General features: G+C 47.3%; 2 protein-coding genes across 2 annotated transcripts in view; both read right to left on the bottom strand.

Moving 5' to 3' along the window:
• The window catches only part of BST1 (bone marrow stromal cell antigen 1), a 40,503-nt gene that overhangs the window by 5,616 nt on the left and 11,782 nt on the right, over nucleotides 1-23,105 (bottom strand). The window contains exons 4-8 of the mRNA XM_036240288.1: nucleotides 20,651-20,733; nucleotides 14,233-14,309; nucleotides 13,798-13,890; nucleotides 10,901-10,987; nucleotides 6,981-7,119 (exon numbers count right to left, since the gene is read on the bottom strand). Coding sequence (XP_036096181.1) covers nucleotides 6,981-7,119; nucleotides 10,901-10,987; nucleotides 13,798-13,890; nucleotides 14,233-14,309; nucleotides 20,651-20,733 — 479 coding nt within the window. The remainder of the gene's footprint in view (nucleotides 1-6,980; nucleotides 7,120-10,900; nucleotides 10,988-13,797; nucleotides 13,891-14,232; nucleotides 14,310-20,650; nucleotides 20,734-23,105) is intronic.
• Nucleotides 15,138-19,643, bottom strand: LOC118626986 (NEDD8-like). Its single transcript, XM_036257067.1, has 2 exons — nucleotides 19,491-19,643; nucleotides 15,138-15,365 (listed from the first exon to the last, which is right to left on the bottom strand). Exons 1-2 carry the CDS (start codon nucleotides 19,641-19,643, stop codon nucleotides 15,138-15,140), a joined length of 381 nt encoding a protein of 126 aa, XP_036112960.1.

Raw genomic sequence — 23,105 nt, 5'->3', positions numbered from 1 at the left:
AAGGGTGAACCACGGCTATTCATCTTGGAGTCATCAGCATACTGATGAACTTCAAAGCCATGAGAGTGGCTTCCATACAGATGCTCCGCTTCCCAAACTCCCTTGCAGGTAGAGCGCAAATACGTGACCAAAACTCGACCAACCAGATGTACCCACTTCTCGGTACATCTGTATATCTGTGAGCACAGTGGATTAAAACAGCAGGTGCCATCAGGGTCCATCCCACCTCGGGGGTGCCCAAGGCACCAGCTTTCCAAGGCAGCAGTGGCAGAAATTCTGGAAGCAGCATCCAGATGTGAGCATCACAGGTATTCTCTGAAGTGTCTGTGCCCAGACAGGTGGCAGTGAGGTCTCCCCTGGGGCAGTCTGGGTGGGACTTTGGTGTGACCTCCAGCTTTGACTCTCTGGCTTTCTCAGGAAGGTTCAGTGAATGGTCTGAAATCCTTTACTACAGCCCTGGCTGATGTGGCTCTGTGGGTAGAGCATCAGCCTGTGCACTATAGGGTCACAGGTTTGATTCCCTGTCATGGGCATGTGCCTGTGTTTCAGGCCCCTGGAGCGGTGCATGTGGGAGGCAAGCAATCAATGTGTCTCTCTTCCATTGATGTTTCTTTCTCCTTCTCTCTCTCTCTCTCTCTCTCTCTCTCTCTCTCTCCCCCCCTCCCTTCCACTCTCTCTAAAAATCAATGGGAAAAAATATTCTCAAGTAAGGATTAACAATAAAATAAAACAAAATCAAGTCCTTTACCGCATCCCATCTCCACTGAACTATCGGGTGCTGATACGTGATACCTGCAGTTAAGAATTTCAACCTATGAGCTCCCACCTGAACTTCGGAACCAGAATCCTGCGCCCATCCCAGGCTCTGGGGAGCCTTCCTTGTGTCCTGTCTGGAAAGGAGGCTGGGAACTTCTACACACATTGTTTTATTCAGTCTTCACACCAAACCCAGAGACGGGGTCCACTATTTTCAGTTTTCTAGACGAGGCCATCGGACTCTGGCTGCAATGCTTTCATTCTGCCCAGAGGGCCAGTGTCCCCAGACTGCGGGCGGGACCGCTGTCCGGGGACGTGGACCAAAGCTGTCCTGGGACGAAGTGCCAGAGAGGAGCACCCGAAGGCCGGGCTAGAAGTCTGGACTTGCTGGTAGAGACCTTGAAGGTCCTTGAGCAGCAGGTATGAGGTGGTGGGTTCACCTTCAGGTGAAGGAAGTCCCTCCCCCATGAGTGGACTCCAAAACACCATGTGCCAAATTCACACCGAGTGAACAGCAGAGTGTGGGAGGGAACTTCACCTCACCAGCCACCCTGGGGTGTGAGCTCCAATGACACACGCTGCTGACGGTGGAGCTGGCGTCCCAACTCCCAGTCAAAGGAGCACGTTTGCCAAGTGAATTCTGGAACCTCACAGACTGGTTCAGACCCTCTCACTGCGGGTGGTCATGAGCCAGTTCCTCATTGGCTTCTGTGGGCCAGCTTTTCTCCACCTCCGAAATAAACATAAAGGCCATATATGAAAGACCTACAGCCAACATCATGCTCAGTGGGCAGAAACTAAAAGCATTTCCCTTAAGAACAGGAACAAGACAAGATGCCCACTTTCATCACTCTTATTTGACATAGTACTGGAAGTCTTAGCCACAGCAATCAGACAGGAAGAAAAAATAAAAGGGATCCAAATTGGAAAGGAGAAAGTGAAACTGTCATTATTTGCAGGTGACATGATATTATACATAGAAATCCCTAAAGACTCCATCAAAAATTTACTAGACTTAATAAATGAATTTGGCAAAGTAGCAGGATACAAAATTAATGTCAAGAAATCAACAGCATTCTTATACACCAATGATGAACTCACAGAAAGAGAAATTGAAAAAACAATCCCATTTACCATCGTGGCAAAAAAATTAAGGTACCTAGGAATAAACTTAACCAAAGAAGTAAAGGACCTGTTTGCAGAAAACTACAGGACATTGAAAAAAGAAATAGAGGAAGATATAAAAAGTGGAAGCACATACCTTGTTCATGGATTGGAAGAATTAACATCATTAAAATGTCCATATTACCCAAAGCAATCTATAGATTTGATGTAATCCCCATGAAAATACCAACGACATATTTCACAGAACTAGAAAAAATACTTCAAAAGTTCATATGAAACCAAAAAAGACCTCGTGTAGCCACAGCAATTTTGAAAAAGAAGGACAATGTAAGTGGGATCACAATACCAAATATCAGGTTATACTACAAAGCGACTGTAATCAAAACAGCCTGGTATTGGCACAAGAACAGGCATATAGACCAGTGGAACAGAACAGAGAACCCAGAAATGGACCCAATGCTCAATTAATATTTGACAAAGATGGCATGAGCATATAGTGGGGTAAAGACAGCCTCTTTAATAAATGGTATTGGGAATATTGGACAGTTACATGCAAACAAAATGAAACTAGACCATCAACTTACACCATACACAAAAATAAACACAAAATGGATAAAAGACTTAAATGTGACCCGTGAATCCATAAAAATTCTAGAAGAAACTGTAGGCAACAAAATTTCTGACATCATACACAGCAGAATTTTCAATGATACATCACCTAAGACAACAGAAACAAAGGACAAAATGAACACATGGGACTACATCAAACTAAAAAGCTTCTGCACAGCAAAAGAAACAACCATCAAAATGGAAAGGCAACCCACTGTATGGGAGAACATCATTGCAATGATACATCAGATAAGGGGTTAATTTCCAAAATATATAGAGTACTCATACAACTCAACAAAAGGAAGACAAAGAACCCAATTAAAAAAATGGGCAGAGGAGCTAAATAGACACCTCTCCAAACAGGACATACAAATGGCCAAGAGACATATGAAGAAATGCTCAACATCACTAATCATCAGAGAGATGCAAATTAAAACAACAATGAGGTATCACCTCACACCTGTCAGAATGGCCGCCATCAACAAATCATCAAACAACAAGTGTTGGCGAGGGTGTAGAGAAAAGGGGACTCTAGTGTACTGCTGGTGGGAATGCAGACTGGTGCAGCCACTATGGAAAACAATATGGTGTTACCTCAAAATATTTTAAATTGAACTTCCATTTGACCCAGTGATCTCACTTCTAGAAATATACTCTAAGAAGCCTGAAACACCAATCAGAAAGAATATATGTAACCCCATGTTTGTAGCAGCACTATTTACACTAGCTAAGATCTGGAAACAGCCCAAGTGTCCATCAGTAGACAAATGGATAAAAAAGCAGTGGTACATATACATAATGGAGTACTATGCAGCTGTAAGAAAGAAAGATCTCTTATCCTTTGAGATGACATGGAGGGACCTGGAAAGTATTATCCTAAGGGAAACAAGCCAAGCAGAAAAAGACAAGTATCATATGATCTCACTTATTTATGGAATATAATGAACATAACAGTCTGAGGAATAGGGTAAACCCAGAAACATGGAAGTAGGGTACAGACTGACATCCCTCAGAAGAGGGGGTGGTGGGGGAGGGAAGAGATAAACCACAGAACTTATATGCATGTACACATAACCAATGGACATGGACAACAAAGCCGGGGACAGGGTGGGGGGGGGGGATGGGGAGGAGGGTGTCAATGGGGTAAAAAAGGAGAAACATCTGTAACAAAAATAAAATTAAAAATAAAACAAAATAAAAAAAATAATAAATAAATAAAATTTAATTAAAAAAAAATAACCTCCCCACATGGGTTCAGACATGGGTTTGGTTGCTATGGAAATGACCCAAGTCTCCGTAGCTTAGACAAGACGGATGTTTGGTTTTCTCTCAGTAACTGTCCAGGTGGCTCCAGCCCCATCCAGGGGGCACCCAGCCATGCCCAGTTAGAGATGGCTCAGACCACATCTTCTGGGTCCCTACCCCCGCCAGTAGGAAAGGCGTCCCCCTTTCTGGGAACGCCTCTTTCTTCCTTCCAAGTGCTTCACCCAGGAGTTGAAGGGGGAGGCTAGAAAGTACACTCATTATTCTTGGCAGCCATGAACCCAACTAAAACTCAAAAGTTCTGTTACTAAATGAAGAGCCTTATGGGGCTGGTGAGCAGTCTCTATCTGTTTATGGACAGGTTGTAAGGATGAACGAAACATTGTAACGCACACAGCACAACCCCTGGTATACAGTTGCTATCCAGCCCTGATGAGTTCTTTCCCCTGTGGATGGACGAATAGGTCCTACAGACATTCATGGAGCACCTACTATGCGCAGCTGTTGTGAGACACACAAAGAGGATGCTGCTGCAGTCTCCAAGCTGAGAGAGGCGGGCAGACGGTGTGGAATGAAGTGTGATGTGCGAGAAAGGGAGAAACTGTCTGCGAGCCATGCACAGGCCTCGGAGTGCAGAGAAGGGGGCTCCGCCACCCACCTGTGGGATCCGGAAAGCCCTGCAGAGAAGGGACCCCTGGGGTTCAGTCCTCATGGGTAAGTATGATATTAGCAGGTAGAAAGAAAGGGAAGGGAAATCCTCCTGCGGACACAAATGAAAACAGCAACAAAGCACAGTTTGACCCGTTAGACTACCTAAAACTAGGTACAGGTACAGGTACGGGTATGGGTACGGGTACAGGTACAGGTACAGGTGGATTCACACATAGATGTGTCTGGGCTGTTTTGTGCTGGTCTCAGCCTCTCAACACCAATGTTGTCGCTGGACCAGCCCTCGTGGTTCTTATGGTTGCAAGACGTCCTTCAGCAAGAACCGTCAGGGAACTTGGAAAAAAATGTGTATTACTTACAGGACCTGGAAATCACCCCACACACCTGGGGCCACACAGCGAGATCGTGGGTAGAGAGAGGACACACACAAGTCCCGGGTTCTGCTTTTATTGGGGCTGTGGGTGGGAGTCTAAGGTTTGGGGGGATCACTCTCTTGATGAATTTAAAATGTAAGAGCGGTGATTTAAAGCAAGGGAAACAGAAGAAAAGAAACAGGTGGTCCCAAAGGGCAGTGAATGAATCAACCAGATCTGTCAAGCGCAGGACACTCAAAGAGGGGTGGGTGCCGGCTCTTTAGTCACATGGCTGATGACACCGTTCACTGGAGATGGCCATCATTGATGTGGACGCCTCGGAACTCAAAGCTTAAGTCAGGCATTAATGCTACAAAAAAGAAAAAAAACAAGCCCTGTCAGGACTCACATTACAACCCAATGGTGGCATAGGGGAGAAAGGAGTACCCACCGTCAACCCTGGCGGGGTGTGCCTGGTGCAGCCTTTTAGATACAAGGCCATGCAGACTACACCCCTTCGGCCCCTCAACTCCGCTGCTGGTGGCCTGTCCTACACAAATGCTTGCACAGAGCTCAGGTACACAGTCAAAGATGGTATCTCCACATTGTTTGTAACTACAAAACAACTACAGCTACAACCTACAGCAGAGTCCACCTACAACTGGACAGTGACTGACGGCGGAGCGGCCACCCCACAGAACACTCTGCAGCCCCTGAAAGACCGAGTCTGGAAGTCTGAGCAGACCTAAGAGGATCCCCTTACGTTGTGAAGTGAAAAAAGCCCACAGCAGAACAATATGTCTGTTACGATTGCTTTTTGTACAAAAACAAAGGTAAATAAATAAATGAAAATAAGACCAAACCATCCTGCAGGTATGGGTCAATGGTTGAGCGTTGGCCCATGCACCAAGAGGTCACTGGTTCGATTCCTGGTCAGGGCACATGCCTGGTTCGCAGGCTCAATCCCCAGTAGGGGGCGTGCAGGAGGCAGACGATCAATGTTTCTCTCACATCAATGTTTCTCTCTCCCTTCCTCTCTCTCTAAAATCAATTTTTAAAAATATATATTTTTTTAAAAGTTTAAAAAATAAAAATAAGGCCTAACCGAAACCAAACAAACACCTGCGTCTGTGACATATGTGCATTGAGGAGGTACGGCAAAGGATGAACCGAAGTGCTAAAAGAAATTACTCTGAGGAGACGGAGTAGAGGGAGAAGAATCCTCTCACTCACTGTGGATGACAGCTAAGCGTTGGAAACAGTCTAAATGTCCACCTAGGGTAACGGGTTCAATAGGTCATGATACGCGCGCACAAGAGAACACAGCGCTGTTCGAAAGACAGGGCAGCTGCACCAAAGAGACGAAAGCAGCCCCAAAACACAGTTATGTGGGGAAAAGAAAAAGTCAAGTTTAGAATCCTACGTGCACTATCACTTGGTTGAGCTCTGATCTGTGCATTGAAATGGCTGGTTCCATTCCCAGGCAGGGCACATACCTGGGCTGTGGGTTTGATCCCCAGGCAGGGCACATACCTGGGCTGTGGGTTTGATCCCCAGGCAGGGCACATACCTGGGCTGTGGGTTTGATCCCCAGGCAGGGCACATACCGGGGCTGTGGGTTTGATCCCCGGGCAGGCCACATATGGAGGACAACCCATCAATGTTTCTTTCTCACATCAGTGTTTCTGTCTGTCTGCCTGTCTGTCTCTCTCTCTCTCTCCCTCTCTCCCTTCCTCTCTCTAAGCATGACCTTGAATGTGGGTTTTAAAAAGAGAGAGGAATATACTTCTGTGTGTTTTCGTGTGTGTATGTGCGTGTGTGTGTTGTTATGGGCACAGAATATTCTAGAAGGACACACAAGAAACTAGAAATAGTGGCAAAATAATATTAAATGTAAACTGCAATTGAAAAAAAAAAATTTTAAAGAAATAGTGGCTGCCTCTGGGGAAAGGAATTGGGTGACTAAGAATAAATGTTTCTCTTTCTCGACACTTTATAGCTATTAACTTCATCCCATGCATATGTATTAACTTTTCAAAACATTAATGTAATTTTGAAACATAGTAGGATTAAGAAATGAATTTTAAAAGGTCCACCTGCCCCTCCACTCCTAGAATCTCTGCTGCGTGGGGCAGGCTCAGCCCCGCAGCGCACGGCGGGTGTGAGGCTGGGCCGGTCGCACCTGCACCACCTAGCGGCTCCCACGGAGCTCATCAGTGTTCGGTAAAGAGTGAGCCTGGTTGTCTTGGAGAAGCAACAAGGTTGGGTTAGGATATTTACTTGCGACTTTAAGGCACAGTCAGGATGAGTGCTGTGGTCCACACACTTTAAGAGTTTCACTGGCCTATAGAATAAAAAGAAATGGGATTTAAGGGATTGTTTAAATGGCTTTCATGCATCAAACCTTTAAGGTGTGCCAGGGATACACAATCTCTGACCTCGAAGAACACAGTTTCTTTTTATTTTTATTTATTTATTTATTTATTTATGTAATCCTCACCCGAGGACATTTTTTCATTTTTTGTTCAGATAGAGTGGAAGGAAGAGAGAGAGAGAGAAAAACATCAACGTGAAAGGTACACATCGAGTGGCTGCCACCCGCACGACCAATCAGGGCCGGGGACAAACTGCAACCGAGGTACGTGCCCTTAGTGGGAACCGAACCCGGGTCTCTCTGGACCGCAGGCCAACACTCTAACCGCTGAGCCAAGCCGGCCAGGGCCACAGTTTCTTTTTAAAAACACAAGCCAGCCCTGGCCAGTTTGGCTCAGCGGTTAGAGCGTTGGCCTGCGGTCTGGAGAGACCCGGGTTCGGTTCCCGCTAAGGGCACGTACTTCGGTTGCAGTTTGTCCCCGGCCCTGGTTGGTCGTGCGGGTGGCAGCCACTCGATGTGTCCCTTCACGTCGATGTTTCTCTCTCTCTCTCCCTTCCTCTCTCTCCCTCCCACTCTATCTGTACAAAAAATGGAAAAATATCCTCGGGTGAGGATAAAAAAAAAATTAAAAACACAAGCCAGCGATGCTTTGTTAGTGCTACACCCTCCAGAAATGTGTGTGGAGTGTACATGGCTTCCTGAGATCTTTGATTAGGACTCAGAGAGGAACCCAATATTGTAAGTTAACTTTTTGACCATATTGAAAATAACACGAAATATTAGCCAGCATTTATTAAATGCTCATCGTGTACTAAGAATTACGCATTTTACGTAAATTCTGCTGTTTACGCCTCACAACAACTCCCCGGAACAGGTACTATTATCCTGTCCGATTCACAGTCAAGAACACTGTCCCTAGGACTTGCCCGAATTCTCGCAGCAGCGAGTTGTGGAGCTGAACTTGAGCCTTCAGGTTGGACTTGAAGCAATGGGCATAGCTGATGCCCGGGCTGCAGCAAAGAAAGCTATATTGCTCTGCACGGCCCTGGCCGGTGAGGCTCAATTGGTTGAGCATTGTCCCATGCACCTAAAGGTTACCAGTTTGATTCCCAGTCAGGGCACATGCCTGGGTTTCAGGCTCAATCCCTGGTAGGAGGGTGTGCAGGAGGCAGCTGATCGATGTTTTGATGTCACATCCCTGTTTCTCTCTCTCTCTCTCTCACTCTCCTCCCCCTTCCTCTCTCTCCAAAAATCAATAAAAAAATAATTTTTTTAAGTGCTCTGCACAGCAGAGGGTGGAGATGCGGGGACCCAGGGCAGCTGGAGGGGGAGCAAAACAGCAGAGAAAGGATCCAGGTAACGGTGGCACACTGGACGTCAGGTAGAAGGCAGGCCAAGGGGCTCTCCTGTGGCAGGGTGACTGGAGGGACTTCGGAAGAACAGGAAATACATTGTTCACTCTATGACATGCTGTGTGACCCCTTCCGAAGACTCGCTTGCTTTTCAGGAAAGTCTATGGAACGTGGATATGTTTTAAGAGAGTCATTATGGTGTTGTGCCCCCCCAAACTCATGGAGTTTCACTGCGCCTGGTTCAACACAGTGCAAAGCAGAAACCATCCCGGCGGCAAGACAGGAGACGGAAACATAAGACCGCGACCGCGACAGCATCTGCAAGGGGCAACGTCACCCAAGTCCTCAGGGGCAGGAGTTCTCAGTTCCACGGAGCGGGGAGCTGGATCTGTTCACCTTTGTCACTTCAACCTTCTGTCACCTCCTCAGTGCTCCCAGGAGCAACACAAAACCCACCTCAACCTGGAAAGAGCCCAGGGCGGGGCAAAGCGGAAGCGGGGTGGGGCTTGCCAGGGAACAGCCCTGAGGCCAGCCCAGGTGAGGACAACCCCAGAGGAAATGAAAGCAGGCTGGTGTTCTGTGGACCGCTGTGAGCCAGGAAGGAGACCCTGGACTCTGGCTGGGCCCCCCACTTGGACCCAGGACTTAAAAAAAGACAGCTTCGGCCCTGGCCAGTTTGGCTCAGCGGTTAGAGCGTCAGCCTGCGGTCCGGAGAGACCCGGGTTCGGTTCCCGCTAAGGGCATGTACCTCGGTTGCAGTTTGTCCCCGGCCCTGGTTGGTCGTGCGGGTGGCAGCCACTCGATGTGTCCCTTCACGTCGATGTTTCTCTCTCTCTCTCTCTCCCTTCCTCTCTCTCCCTCCCACTCTATCTGTACAAAAAATGGAAGAATATCCTCGGGTGAGGATAAAAAAAAAAAAAAAAAGATAGCTTCGTCCGGCCGGTGTGGCTCAGTGGTTAAGCATGGACCCCTGCACCAAGAGGTCGCTGGTTCAATTCCCGGTCAGGGCACATGCCCAGGTTGTGGGCCCAATCCCCAGTGTGGGGCATGCAGGAGGCGGCCATCGATGTTCTCTCTCATTGATGTTTCTATCTCTCCCTCTCCCTTCCTCTCTCTCTAAAATCAATAAAGGAAAAAAAAAAAAAGAAAGCAGTAGCCTCCTTGGGGAATTCCTGGACCAAAGCAAAGTGTTCATAAATGTGAAATTTTTAGCCATAATTTTCTCCATCATTGAGTTGTTTTAAAGTAAGAATTACCTTTTTAAACATTTACTAAAATCTGGTGTATTAAGAAAGGAAGAGTTCTATAGTAGGAAGAAAAACAGAGCATACTCTAAGGCCGTGTGATGCTGGGTCTAGAACTTGGGTCTGTCACTGAGTCATGACCTTGGGAAAGGTACTTAACCTCTCTGATCTCTACTCTATCCGTTCACAAAAGGGGCTATTTATATAAAGCTTAAAAACAGACAAAACCAACCTGTGACCTTGCAGGTCTAGAGAGTGGTCGCTGCTGTGGGCAGGGAGAGACGGAAAGGGAGGCCTGGGGGAGCCAAGGGGGCGCTGTTCTGTTTCTTGATCTACATGCTGGTTGCATGTGTATGTTGAACTTGTCAAAATTCATTCAGCTGGATACGTATGGTTTGTGCATTTTTCTGTACATGGACTATATTCCCCTCCCCCAAAAGGTTATTAACTTTCTTTAATTGTTGAAAGAGGGTGATAGCAACACCTGGCCTTTGAGCTTCCTGACAGCATTAGCAATAATAGATGACAAAAGGTACAGCTTCAAGCTTTGAGCAACTGTACTAAGTCCTTGCAGTGTTGGGCTCCAGCCTCCGAGGGACCAGAGGGCCGCAGACTCAGGTGAGGGATTCCCAGCCCAGGGCACGGTTTCCACTGTCTCGGGCTTCAAACCAAATTTATCTACATTTCCAAGAATCAGGAACGCCCACACGCGGTATCTGATTTTAAGTTTATAAAGTGCCTGGCCCGGAATGCGTTCACTGAATGGTAGCTAGGACTATTTTTCTATTGGCCTACGGTCAAAATGCACCTGCCTGTGAGTATCTCAAACCAGCTCCACCTCCGCACCACCCAAGGAGGCGGGCACCAGGCTCCTGGTTCACGAGTTACTCACCATGCCCTTAGCAAGCAAAGAGCAAACTGGACACGCGCAAATGGGAAAGGGTTACTTCACCTGCCCTTCAATAATTAGAAAGGGCTGGACAGAAGTGGGAGGAGCCTGGCAGAACCCTCTCAGTCCAGAAGGTACTCTCAGTCCCCACACACAGCGGCACCCAGAAGGCACAGTCCCTTGGATTTTAGAGCGGAGTCCCTTTCAACAGCTCCCTCCCCTCCCAAATCACGGAATGCGTGCACCGATCGCAGTCTGCCACCTACAGGTAGTCATTGATGCAGCTGTACTGAAAACCCAGCTCCTGCAGTCTCTCTTCCAGGATCTTCACACTGCCTTCTCCGCAGGATTCCCTACAACAAGCGCAGACATGCAAAATAAAATAAGAGGGTGGAAGAAGGTTTTTCTAGACTAGTTAACAGTTACCTTGACTATGTGCTCCCGGGACAGTCTCCTCTTCGGAGAACTATCTGGGAAAGTCTCTGGACCCCAAAGCGCTGCTTGCACTAAACCCATGCACCCCAAAGGGGTGCTCTGAGCACCCAACACCTGGTCCGAAGTATGCAGGTCAAGTGCCCTGGGAGGGCCTTGCAGGTGCATCACAGGGCGTTTCAAGGCCCCGCCCACCACACACCTGTGTGATTTGCCCCCGACTGGCACCATGCCGACTGCCAACTTGTTCAACCTACAGTGTATTAAGTTAAGCTTTAAATGGCAACAATAACATACCCAAAAAGTTAGAAAATGCAAATAAACAAAAGGAAAAAAAAATAAAACAGCCAATCTCACATCACTAGAGATGACTGCTATTAACATTTTGAGGTATACCATTCTAGACTTTTTAAATCCATTTATTCCCATGAAACTTTTAAAATGCAACGTGAGTTTCTGCTGTCCCGTGCATTTTGTTTTTGGCATTTGCCCATGTCTGTGTACATACATGTATACCGGCTCTTATTTTTCATTCCTCTGTGCTCTCCTTTCCATAATTGGAACATAATTCACAGCCCCCTCCTGTTAAAGATCAAGGTTCATTCCTGTATTTCAACGTCTCTGACACCACAACAAACCTTGAGGAAGCTTCATTTTCATACACGTCCTTGATGATGTGTCTCCTCAGCATAAATGCCTGGAAACAGGTTTTCTGCCGACCACCGCGGCAGAGTATGAGCTGTCCCATACCTCTTGTTCAGTGGCCCCAGGCCCCCCTGCCCCACCCCCATCAGAATTAAGCAGGGGGCATGTATAGAGGCAAGCAGGTGTGGTCAACAGGCATGGTATTCATATCACAGGCAGGGCCCGGCCTCAGTTTACTTCGAATGGGAAGGTAAGCAGCCTCCTCCCTATGAAATGACTAGAAAGGGACTGTACAGGGAGGGAATGCGTGACTGAGGAAGCCTCCTGGAAGAAGTGGGGTTCCAGGCATCACAGGAATGAAGAGGGTGAGCTGGTAAGACCACGTGGCCAGAATCGGAATGCTGTCCTACTCCGGGCCACGCTCACTACCTAGAAATTGTTAGTCCACGATGACATGGAGGTTTCAGGACACCAAGACACAGAGCTCAATCAATGGCTTATTTTACTATTTTTTAAAATAAAGGTATAAACACAATCAGGTATGAGCTTTCTGTTGTTAGCTCTTTTCCATGGTTTTTTCCTAAAATCTCAGCAGTTCAGGACCCCCTGCTCTCTTAGCACCTGACCTGCAACTTCACCTTTTACCACAAAGGTACAACCAGGTGTCCTGACCCCTCGATCACCTCTCCTGCGGCAGAAGTGATGGTCTGGAGGGCACTCATTGCCATTTCCTCGTCTCCTTACGTGTCGCCTCAAAGGACAAGCTTTCTCTGATAGATACAGTAGCACAACAACAAGCATAACGTTCACACAACGAGCAACTTCTCACAGAAACAAGAAAAAAAACATACTGTTTTTTCATGCAAAAACAAGACTAATTTCCCTTCTGGGAAGAGAAATGCAGGGGGAGGAAATCACTCATTCCTGGTGAGTCTTCGAGGCACCTGGGGCCTGAAATGGGGGATTTGCTACGATTCTCCCAGAACTGCTTCCAGTAACACATCCACTCGCTGGGGCCGGCCATGCTTCCCTCCGCAAGACATCCATGCCCTCAGGACCAAAGCCCCCGCTTGCCCCTGTCGTACCACTGTGGCTGCACAGCTTTACCTAGACCTGGCCTCACTGGCTTACCTCTGAACCCGCTGCATTTTAAGATTTGTATCTGCACTTTTGCCTTTATTGATGAGAAGGATGAGCTCAAGTTCGCATTTATATGAACTTGAGTGGTTTCCCAGAAAATATGTATCTTAAAAGTTTCCTTGGCCAGTTGTCTGAGACCTAATTGTGACAACAACTGTTCACTGAGAAAAAAGTCTTCCGCCCAACCAGTGTGGCTCAGTAGTTGAGCGTCAACGCATGCACCAAGAGGTCGCCGGTTCAATTCCTGGTCAGGGCCCATGCCCAGGTTGTGGGCCAAATCGCTAGTGTGAGGCATGCAGGGAGCAGCCAATTAATGTTCACTCTCATCGATATTTCTATCTCTCTCTCTCTCTCTCCCTTCCTCTCGCTCTAAAATTAATAAAGGAAAAAAATAAAAATAAACAGTCTTCCTTACATAGTCTTTGGGTCAATTCATAGGACTCCTAGAAAGAATTTTGGGGCCTCAAATGACCAGAAACAGAAGCTGGCTTTGACCTACACAAATGCATGAGGAACTTGCCTACCCAAGGCCACCCAGGTTGACTTCCCTTGGATGAGAGAGGTATCTGGGTAACAGAGTTTTCTGTCTGGGCTCAGGACAGGCTGATGGCATTACCAGAAAGTCAAGCCTCTGTCTTTCTCTGTGTGCCACGTTAGAAACAGAGACGAGTCCTGGCCCGGAAGCTCAGTTGGTCAGAGCATAGTACTGATGCGCCAAGGTTACAGGTTTGACCCACAGTCAGGGCACATACACGAATCAACCCATGAATGTGTAAATAAGTGGAACGGCAAATCAACGTTTCTCTCTCCCAAATCATTTATTAAAAATAAAAACAGAAAAGACTATTGTTTCCCCAAAAATGAAAATGTAAAACAAACTTGATCACATCACATCTGAGAAAAGCTGGTTTGCACAATCACCCTCATCAAGAACACCATAACTTACAGGTTGGGTCCCCCGATTTCATGCATAACCCAGATTTCAATTCGTGTGATTTTATCCTTCTGCAAGTAGGGAATCTCATAATCTGCCAAAAACCTGAAAAATAGAAAAGACATTTCTTAAAGTCCTAAAGCAATCTGATATTTTTGCCATTTCAATGTTAGTTGATTTACACATTACTTTTGTTTTCCAGCTTTTGGGGGCTATTTTTCAGCTTTAACTTTCAGGTTACTTATTTCATTAATGCATTCGTCCTCTGTTAATGGTATAACCAGATAAACATGTCTCTGATCTTCAGGTCTTTCAATTGTTTTGCTTTGCCTGAACTTACAAAAGCAAGCATTAGATGGGAGATAAAGACCATTCTCTTAAGCCTCCATTCAAAACAACTAAACATTCTGGCATCTCTGCTACATTTGTTGATGCTGATATTCTTACCCTTTTTTGAAATAGGTTCCTGATGGCTCTGAACCATTCAGCATGATGTAGATCACCCCAGAACTATCCACTGAATACTGCAAGAAATCATGAGTAAATTTTGAGTAAATGAAGACATGTCTTCTTTTCAGCTAAGAAATGCCAAATTTTTTAAACTCATCTTTATTGTTGAATGTATTACAGATGTCCCCCCGTCTTTCCCCCATTGACCCCTCCTCCCCAATCCCACCCCCCTCCTGCCTTCCCCACACTATTATCGGTGTCTGTTGGTTATTCATATATGCATAGAAGTTCTTTGGTTTATCTCATCCTGTCCTCCCTCCCCCCTTCCCTTTGAGTTCATCAGTCTAACAACCAACTTGTACTTCTTAATTCCTTCATCTTTTTCACCCAGCCCCCAGCCCCCACCTATCCGGCGAACAACAAAAAGTTATCTGTATCTAGGAGTCTGTTTCTGTTCTGCTTGCTCATTTTGTTTGAAGATTCAATTGTTGATAGATATGTATTAATCGCCATTTTATTGTTCATATTTTTGTTTTTCTTCTCCTTCAAGAAGACCCTTCAACATTTCATATAATACTGGTTTGGTGGTGATAAACTCCTTTAGCTTTTTCTTGTCTGGGAAACTCTTTTTTTTTTTTGGCCAGGAAATATTTTATTGACAACCAGGGACATAACCATAAGAGAGGGAAGCACACAGGACTACAAACTAAAACCCAAATGCCAGCCATGGCCCTTCGGGCCAGGAACACTGCATCCTGGGGTCCTCACAGTCTCCTATCAGTAGACACACAAGATTGGGCATCCAGGAGAGGGAGCAGTGACGCTGGTTCCCAGAGAGTGACAGGATATATGATGCCTCATTACAAGAGACAGGGTAAGGAGGTAAAATGGAGAGAGGCCCATCACTGCCTGAGACCACCTCCTCCTCTTAGAGCCAACACCAGGTGAAGGACTGAACCACCTAGGATTTTGTAATCAGCTGCTGTCTTCTCATCATTCATCTGTTTACCACTATAGATGAGCCGCTGCTGCTCTGGGGGGATTTCCTCTTTCTCTTCCACACGTTCCTTGATTCGCTCCACCTCGTCTGTGGGTTCAATGTCAATCTCAGTCTCCTTTCCGGTCAGCGTCTGGGTTGCAGGCCTGATCTCCAGCTCCAGATGGGGCCGTGTGGGAGGCAACCAATCAATGTTGGGAAACTCTTGATATGTCCATCAATTCTAAATGATAGCTTTGCAGAATAGAGTAATCTTGGTTGTAGGTCATTGCTTTTCATCACCTTGACTATTTCTTGCCACTCCCTTCTGGCCTGCAAAGTTTCTTTTGAGAAATCAGTTGACACTCTTATGAGAGCTCCTTTGTAAGTTATGAACTGCTTTTCTCTAGCTGCTTTTTAGATTCTCTCTTTGTATTTAACCTTTGGCATTTTGATGATGATGTGTCTTGGTGTGGACCTCTTTGGGTTCATCTTGTTTGAGACTGTCTTTGCTTCTTGGACTTGTATGTCTGTTTCCTTCAAGTTAGAGATGTTCTCTGTCATTGTTTCAAATAGGTTTTCAATTTCTTTTTCTCTCTCTTCTCCTTCTGGCACCCCTATAATGCAAATGTTGGCACGCTTGAAGTTGTCCCAGAGGCTCCTTACACTATCATCATTTTTGGGGATTCTTTTTCTTTTTGCTGTTCTGATTGGGTGTTTTTTGCTACCTTATATGTCAAATCATTGGTTTGCTTTTTGGCTTTACCTACTCTATTGAATCTGTGTAAACTATTCTGTATTTCAGTTAGTGCCTCCTTCATTTCTAACTGGTCCTTTTTTACGTTGTTGATGTTCTAAGTTCCTTGGAGGTCTCCTTAAATTTCTTGAATGTCTCAACAAGTTCCTTGAGCAAGCTTATAACCTGTGTTTTGAACTCTGCATCTGATTGATTGCTTATCTCCATTTTGTTTAATTCTTTTCCTGGAGTTTTGTTCTTTTCTTTCATTTGGGACATGTTTCTTTGTCTCCTCATTTTGGCTGCTTCCTTGTGATTGTTTCTATGTATTAGGTAGAGTTGCTATGTCTCCTAGGCTTCCTAGGATGGCCCATTGTAGTAGGTGTCCTGTAGGATCTGGTGGCACAGCCTCCCTGATCACCCTAGGTGGGCCATCGAGGTGAACCCCTACTGTGGACAGTACACATCCTATTATAAATGAGTCTTGATTGATGTTGGCATGTCAATGGGAAGGATTTACTCAGACTGGTCAGCTGCAAGGACTGTCTGTGCCCACTGACCACTGACCTCTATCTTGGTGGATCAGCAGTGTAGGGACCCACCACACAGAGCAAGACTTACTTCATCAGGGCTCTGGTACCCACTGAGTTCGTTCATTGAGTGTGTCACTTGAGGTGGTTGGGTGGTGGTGTTTCGATGTGGTCTAAAGTTGTCCACTGGGTATGTTGGCTCTGGGGCAAGGTCAGCTACTGCCTGTGTTCTATCCAGGGCCACCCAGCATAAGCTACAAAGTGATCTTCACACAGCTGCTTCTTGTGCTGGGCTTGGAAGTTCCCAGGAAAAGCCAAAATGGGAACCAAGGCTGGCTGCTTCGAGTGCCAGGCCTGGGGTTACTTGACGAGAGGTATGGGGCTCGCTGAGACCAGATGCTGCTTGTTTGAGAAATTTTAGGAAACCCTGAAGCAGGATCCAAGACGGGCCAATCCTATGGTAAAGCCTATAGAAACAGCTTGGGTGGGCCCAAAGGTTGGGTGGGGCAGGGCCTCAGGGAATCACCAGGGCAGGGCCAACAGTATGAGCCAGGTTGCTGGAGTCCCAGATACAGCTGTCGTCTGCCGCCCCAGGGAAGGGCTCACCAAAGGAACATCAGCCTCCGCCAGCACGTCTGTCCAGGAGAAAGCCGCCTCTCCAGCCCTCGTTTCGAGGCCAAACAGCTCAGTTCTTCCCTGTATGTCTCTGGTGCATTTCAAGCTGGGAGCAAATCTGAGTAAGGCCGTGTTTGGGCCCTTTAAGAGCAGTTGCCTGGGGCTCCAGAAGCCTCAGCCTCCCTCAGCCTCAGTTCCCACTGGTTTTTCCAGCCAGAAGTTATGGGGATTCTCTTCCTGGCATTGGAATCCTGAGCTGGGTGCCTGGTGTGGGACGGGGACTTCTCACTTCTCAGGGAGGACCTTCCCAGATGAGGTGTCTTCCTGATTTTTATCCCGCATGTGGGTGTGGGACCAGCCAGTCTGAACCTCCTTGGTGTGGTTGTTTCTTTAATTTCATAGTTGTAGGACTTCCATTCAGCTCGATGCCAGGTGGTTCTGATTGATGATTGTGTTGTAGTTTAGTTGTAATTTTGATGTGGTTGTGGAGGAGGTGATACCGCGTTTACCTACAGCACCATCTTCAAGAAATGTCAAATTAAAAAAAAATTTTTTTATTTATTGATTTTTAGAGAGAGAGAGATTTGTTGTTCCATTTATGCATACATTCATTCGTTGGTTCTTGTATGTGTCCTGACCAAGAATGGAACCCACCATCTTGGCATATGGGGATGACGCTCCAACGAACTGAGTTACCCAGTGGCCAATTTTTTTTAAATTGACAATTCTCAATACTGCCAAGGGTGTGATCGCTTTGATATTTCATACAGCTAGAAAAGATGTAAACTGGTATATCTTGAAAAGCAAACTGCTTTGAAATGTCAAAAAATTCATAAGACTCGGTAATTCTATGTTTGGGAATCTACCCTAAAAAAATAATGTGAAACAGTATCTGAGTCCAGCCCTGACGTCATGCTGCCATTCCCAGCAACCTCTACTTCACAGTGGCTTTAAACAACAGAGATCTGCTTCTGGCTCACACTAGATCCAGTGGGGTTTGGCTCCCTGTGTCCTCACTCTGGGACCCAAGCTGATGAAGTCTCCACACTGGTTCTCAGCAAGGAAGAAGGGGGAAGCAGCAAATCCCAGAGCAGTTCTTGAAAGCTTCCTTCTGCCCGGAAGTCACCAAGTCACTTCTACTCACACCTCGCTGGCCAGTGCAAGTCACACGTAAGTCATTTCAAGAGGCAGAGGAGTGCAAACCACATGCTCAGAGGGCGAGCCAGAAATATTTGGCGGACAGCACTAAGGACCACCTGGTGCACAAAGATGCGTCCTTGCCCTGGCCGGTTTGGCTCAGCGGTTAGAGCGTCGGCCTGCAGACCAGAGAGTCCCGGGTTCGGTTCCCGCTAAGGGCACGTACCTCGGTTGCAGTTTGTCCCCACCCGGGTTGGGGCCATGTGGGTGGCAACCACTCGATGTGTCTCTCTCATATTGATGTTTCTCTCTCTCTCCCTCCCACTTCATCTGAAGATAAATGCAAAAATGTCCTCGGGGGAGAATAAAAAAAAAAAAAGATGCCTCATGCAGTGCTGCTTGTACCCGACCTGAAACAGTCAAGGAGATGGCAGGTAAATCATGGCACTGAGGGGTCTGAAACACCAGCCAGCCATGAATAAAAGTCTACAAAAGAGTTGCCATAGCATAGGAAGTGCTTACATTGAAGCAAAATGCAAGATTGGTGAATGGAGCATGAGCTGTACTGTGTGACAAGTAAGTGGGCAGAAGTCTGGGGATGTTAGTCAAGCCCTGAAATGCCCGAGAGACGGGTCCAGAGAAGTTCCAGATGTTTAGTTTAACCCATTGCCAGGGCACGTTCTCTCCCCCACGAGACGTCTGCACTGTCGTGGAGGCACGGAGGGAGGGGGTGCGGTGTGGCGCCGAGACGGACATGCTGGGCTCCTTCTCCAGCTCAGGGGTGGCCAGTAGCAGCTGCAGCAGAGCAGCCCCCCCTTCCTGTCATGCACGTCTTGGGTCGCTCCCAACAGCACCGACAGTCACGGTTAAATCCACACATGTCAAGGGCACTGTGCGGAAGGGGTTGCCCTTAGGTAGTACGAGTATGAACGGTCGCTGTTACTTGTATTTTCTACACTCTGTCACTTTCTGTCAGGGACAGCTATGACACCGATGATGAAAGCAATTCCATCGTAAAATGCGCGCCCACACCACGCGGCGCGTGACGATGTGGCTGAGAACTGGGTCTCTGGCTCCTCCGCTAGCCCTGTAACCAAGCTGGTTATGTCTCAGGATCCCTCTGTGTCCTACTTTTCTTGCCTGTAAAACAAGGGTGGTGAGATTGCCTCCCTCACAGGGCTGCTGTCAAGATCAAGTCAATTTAATAATATCATTGAATGTATTGAACACATTTCTGCTACGACTCAGACCCTCTCCTCACCACTGACTGCCTCATGCCTAGACTGTCCCGCACGTTCTCAGGGCCCGTAGCCTGTGGGCACATGACTAGGTCCCCGTATAGAGCGGGAGGAGGTATAGGGCAGGGGTTTGGAGTACACACTTTGAAGTCGGGCAGGTCCTGCGGGTAGAACATGTGGTTCAATTGTGTGTAATGCTGACATCACCCCTGGGTCCCTTGTGATCCGCGTCCAGGTGACGGCGCACCCAGAGCTTCCCGGTCCTCAGTGAGGGGCTCCAGCAGCCCAGGGCCAACTGCCTGGAGCCTGCACTCAGACCGGAACCGACGGGAGTGGGGGCAGGGCTCCTGCCTGAGCCAGCGGGAGGGCGCCAGTAACAGAAGACATCTGTCCGAGACGGCCCTCTGCTTAGCTCCCACTGCAGCCGTGGCGGAGGGTGTGACCAAAGACCCTCTTGCCCTGCTTACAGTGGACCCAGTTGACACCTGGGAATGGAGAGAAGGTAATGGGCCCAAAGGAGACACGGCTAGCCCTGAAGGGGGTTGGCAGCAACAGGTGGCAGGCAGGGTCCATGGGCCACCTAGTCAATATAGGAAACAGTAAATGGTAGACGGCCCTTTGCTGATATTTTTTCTAAACTAGTGACAGAAAATGTGAGCTATACTCATTGTCACTTACTAGCTACTACTACCATCAACCCTGGTGACAGAATACTCTGAGGGGCAGACTTACCTTAAGGGGACCATTTCTGTGTCTCCAGTTTGACCTCAGTCCTCTCTCATCTCCTCTCCCACTGGCATCCGTCCTGTGGACACTTCTGACTCCCACCCCTAGATCGCAGGTGTCCCAGGGCCCCCCAGAAAGCAGGGATCACCCCATTTTGTATAGCCATCAAGATCACATGGATTTGAAATACTAACAACCACCGTGCCATGATAGTCATAACAACTGTTTAACAACCTCATCCATCCATGACTAGCATCCCTGAACATTCCTCTGTGCCAGGCACCACTCTGAGTTCCTTAAACCCGCACACCTGGGCGGAGCAGAGAGCAGGAATCAGAATGGAAGAAGCAGGAAAGCGAGCCTCTGAGAAGTCAGGTCATGACCCGATGGCCCCATCTCAGAACGTCTCAGAACCCCTCTGCCCCATGCTCACGGACCCCCCTGTGCTCAGCAAGACCTGCACGGACACCCGTTTCCAGAAAGAATCCACGGCGTTGTCTTCACAATCCTTCGATGTAGGGCAGGATTGGTAATCGAGTCCTAAGGGACAAACGGACGAGCAGGATTCATTTCAAAGATCATATTGGGAAGAATTAATTTAAAAGATTTGCTGGCTCTACAAAACTTATTTGGCCTGTGTTCTGGACAATGTGCTCAAGCTGAAGAGTCACAGATCTGTCCCCCCAAACCCCAAGGAGACTGGCGAGTGACCACCCAACCCCTGATACGGAGACACCGTTGTCTGGCTCAGCACACACGCCGGCGAGGCGGAGAACTAGGCAGCGGGCTGAGGAGTGAGCCTGGCCGCCCACAGGCGTGTTAGCCGGGCTAGCTCTCTACTGGAATGCTAATAGAAGAAGAAAAAAGAAAAAAGCACAAAAAACTTTGCTTTCCTGGAGGAAGTGCCTTCTCCAATTAGCCCTGGTCTTGGAAGTAAATACAAGAAAAATAGACAGAAAGTGATAGCCCTTAGCCAGGAAATAGACATTGTATAGCATTTAAAATATAAACGTTCAAATGTATTAAATTTTATTAATTTGAAGGACATAATTCAGCAGATATATATGGTATCTGTTCACTATTTACTCTCTCTATATTTTTTTTAAGAGCGTGCTAGTCTGGCCGGTGTGGCTCAGTGGTTGAGCATCATCCCATGCACCACGAGGTCGCTGGTTCGATTCCCGGTCAGGACACATGCCCAGGTTGTGGGCCTGATCCCCAGTGAGGGGTGTGCAGGAGGCGGCCAATCGATGTTCTCTCTCATCAATGTTTCCATCTCTCTCTCCTTCTCACTTCCTCTTTCTCTAAAAATCAGTAAAGGACAAAAAAATTCAAAACAAAAAAAGGAAGGTGCTAATTGACAAGTTGTTCCAGGAAGAACCAAGCAGGGCAAACGTGGCAAGTGGTGTGGTTCAGGATGGCGCCAACGTGCACCTGCAATGTTTTAAGGGGTGGGATTTCAGATGAGTCAAGGTCCATTGCAGAGCCTAAGAGAGGACCATCCTAGGAATGTGGTTTATTTCAATTACACCATCTGGACTTGGAAAGAGTTCAGGCTATCAGCAGCGCAGGCCAGTGTCAGATTTCGCAGGGATCTGTGAGTCTCAGAGCGGTCCCATGGATGGTGCAGAACGTGGAGGACTAGAATCCACCTCCAGCTTCCCACTGCCCCTCCCATCGTTTCTGACAGGTATAGTTTTGGGTGGCATTTGTCCCAAAAGTAATTTCTCTGTTTGTTTGTTTGATACTTTCTTGCTCTTAGACTATGAACAACTGGTGAGTATTATTAATGATCATTTACCTAGTCGAAGAATTCTCTTCATTAAAAATCGCTTGTTCTCTAAATTACAAAAATGAAAACCATAGCAAACATGGATAAGAAACACAGGTATGACCCCAAATTCCCAGCAAGAACTGTGGTTAACAGTTCGGGATTGCTGTCTTCTTGACTTTTTTCACGTGTATATTTTCACAGATGTCTGTGTGTGTACTTTCATTTGAATTAACTTGATGTTTTCACTTACAAAGACATCACAAAACCTCGCCAGATCCACAGACACCAAGCCTGACCGTTATTGTTCATGGGCCCCACAAGATTCCACGATACGAACATGCCTTATTTTGCTGATCCTGAACTCTGGAATTCACTTCCATTTTAAATCCTCACCTGAGGCCCTGGCTGGTTCGGCTCAGCGGTTAGAGTGTCAGCCTGCGGACCAGGGAGTCCTGGGTTCAATTCCTGCTAAGGGCACGTACCTCCGTTGCAGTTCATCCCCGGCCCTGGTTGGGGTCATGCAGGTGGCAACCAGTCGACGTTTCTCTCTCGCATCAAAGTTTCTACCCCCTCCCCCCACCCCTGCCTTCTATTTGAAGATAAATGCAAAAAATATCCTCCAGTGAGGATTAAAAAAAAATCCTCACCCAAGGATGTTTTTCCATTCATTTTCAGATAGAGTGGGAGGGAGAGAGAGAGAAACACTGATGTGAGAGAGACGCATCGACGGGTTGCCTCCCGCATGACCCCCGACCATGGCTGGGGACTGAACTGCAACGGAGGTACGTGCCCTTGACTAGAATTAAACTCACAACTATTTGGTCCGCAGGCCGACGCTCCAACCACGGAGCCAAGCAGGCCAGGCTTCACTTCCTTTTTAAACAAAGAACCCTAGTAGGATGGCAGCGACAGAATCGGAGAGGTGAGGGAGTAACCTTGTGATTGTCTGGGACACTTTCTCTGAGCTGCTTTACTGACGACACTTTTGACAACAATCAATTCCCCAAACTCTCCAGGCTGGAGGTCCTACAATTCAGTTCGGTTCTGACACACTAACTGTGGACACCCCAGGTTAAGGGCTCAGCCCCACAAGACTGCCCCCACTTCAGACACCAGCTGCCAGTTGGCACCTTCTAAC

The sequence above is a fragment of the Molossus molossus genome, unplaced genomic scaffold (genome assembly GCF_014108415.1).
Source record: "Molossus molossus isolate mMolMol1 unplaced genomic scaffold, mMolMol1.p scaffold_m16_p_1, whole genome shotgun sequence".
NCBI lineage: Eukaryota > Metazoa > Chordata > Mammalia > Chiroptera > Molossidae > Molossus > Molossus molossus.
Note: the sequence above shows the minus strand (reverse complement) of the source record. Positions and strands in the feature narration are given on the sequence as shown.

Coding starts and splice junctions, on each gene's coding strand:
- LOC118626986 (XM_036257067.1), bottom strand. CDS start 19,643: ATGTTCTACCCGCAGGACCTGCCCGACTTCAAAGTGTGTACTCCAAAC. Junction 15,366..19,490: donor TAGGCATGAGGCAGTCAGTG/GTGAGGAGAGGG, acceptor CCTGCAACCCAG/ACGCTGACCGGAAAGGAGAC.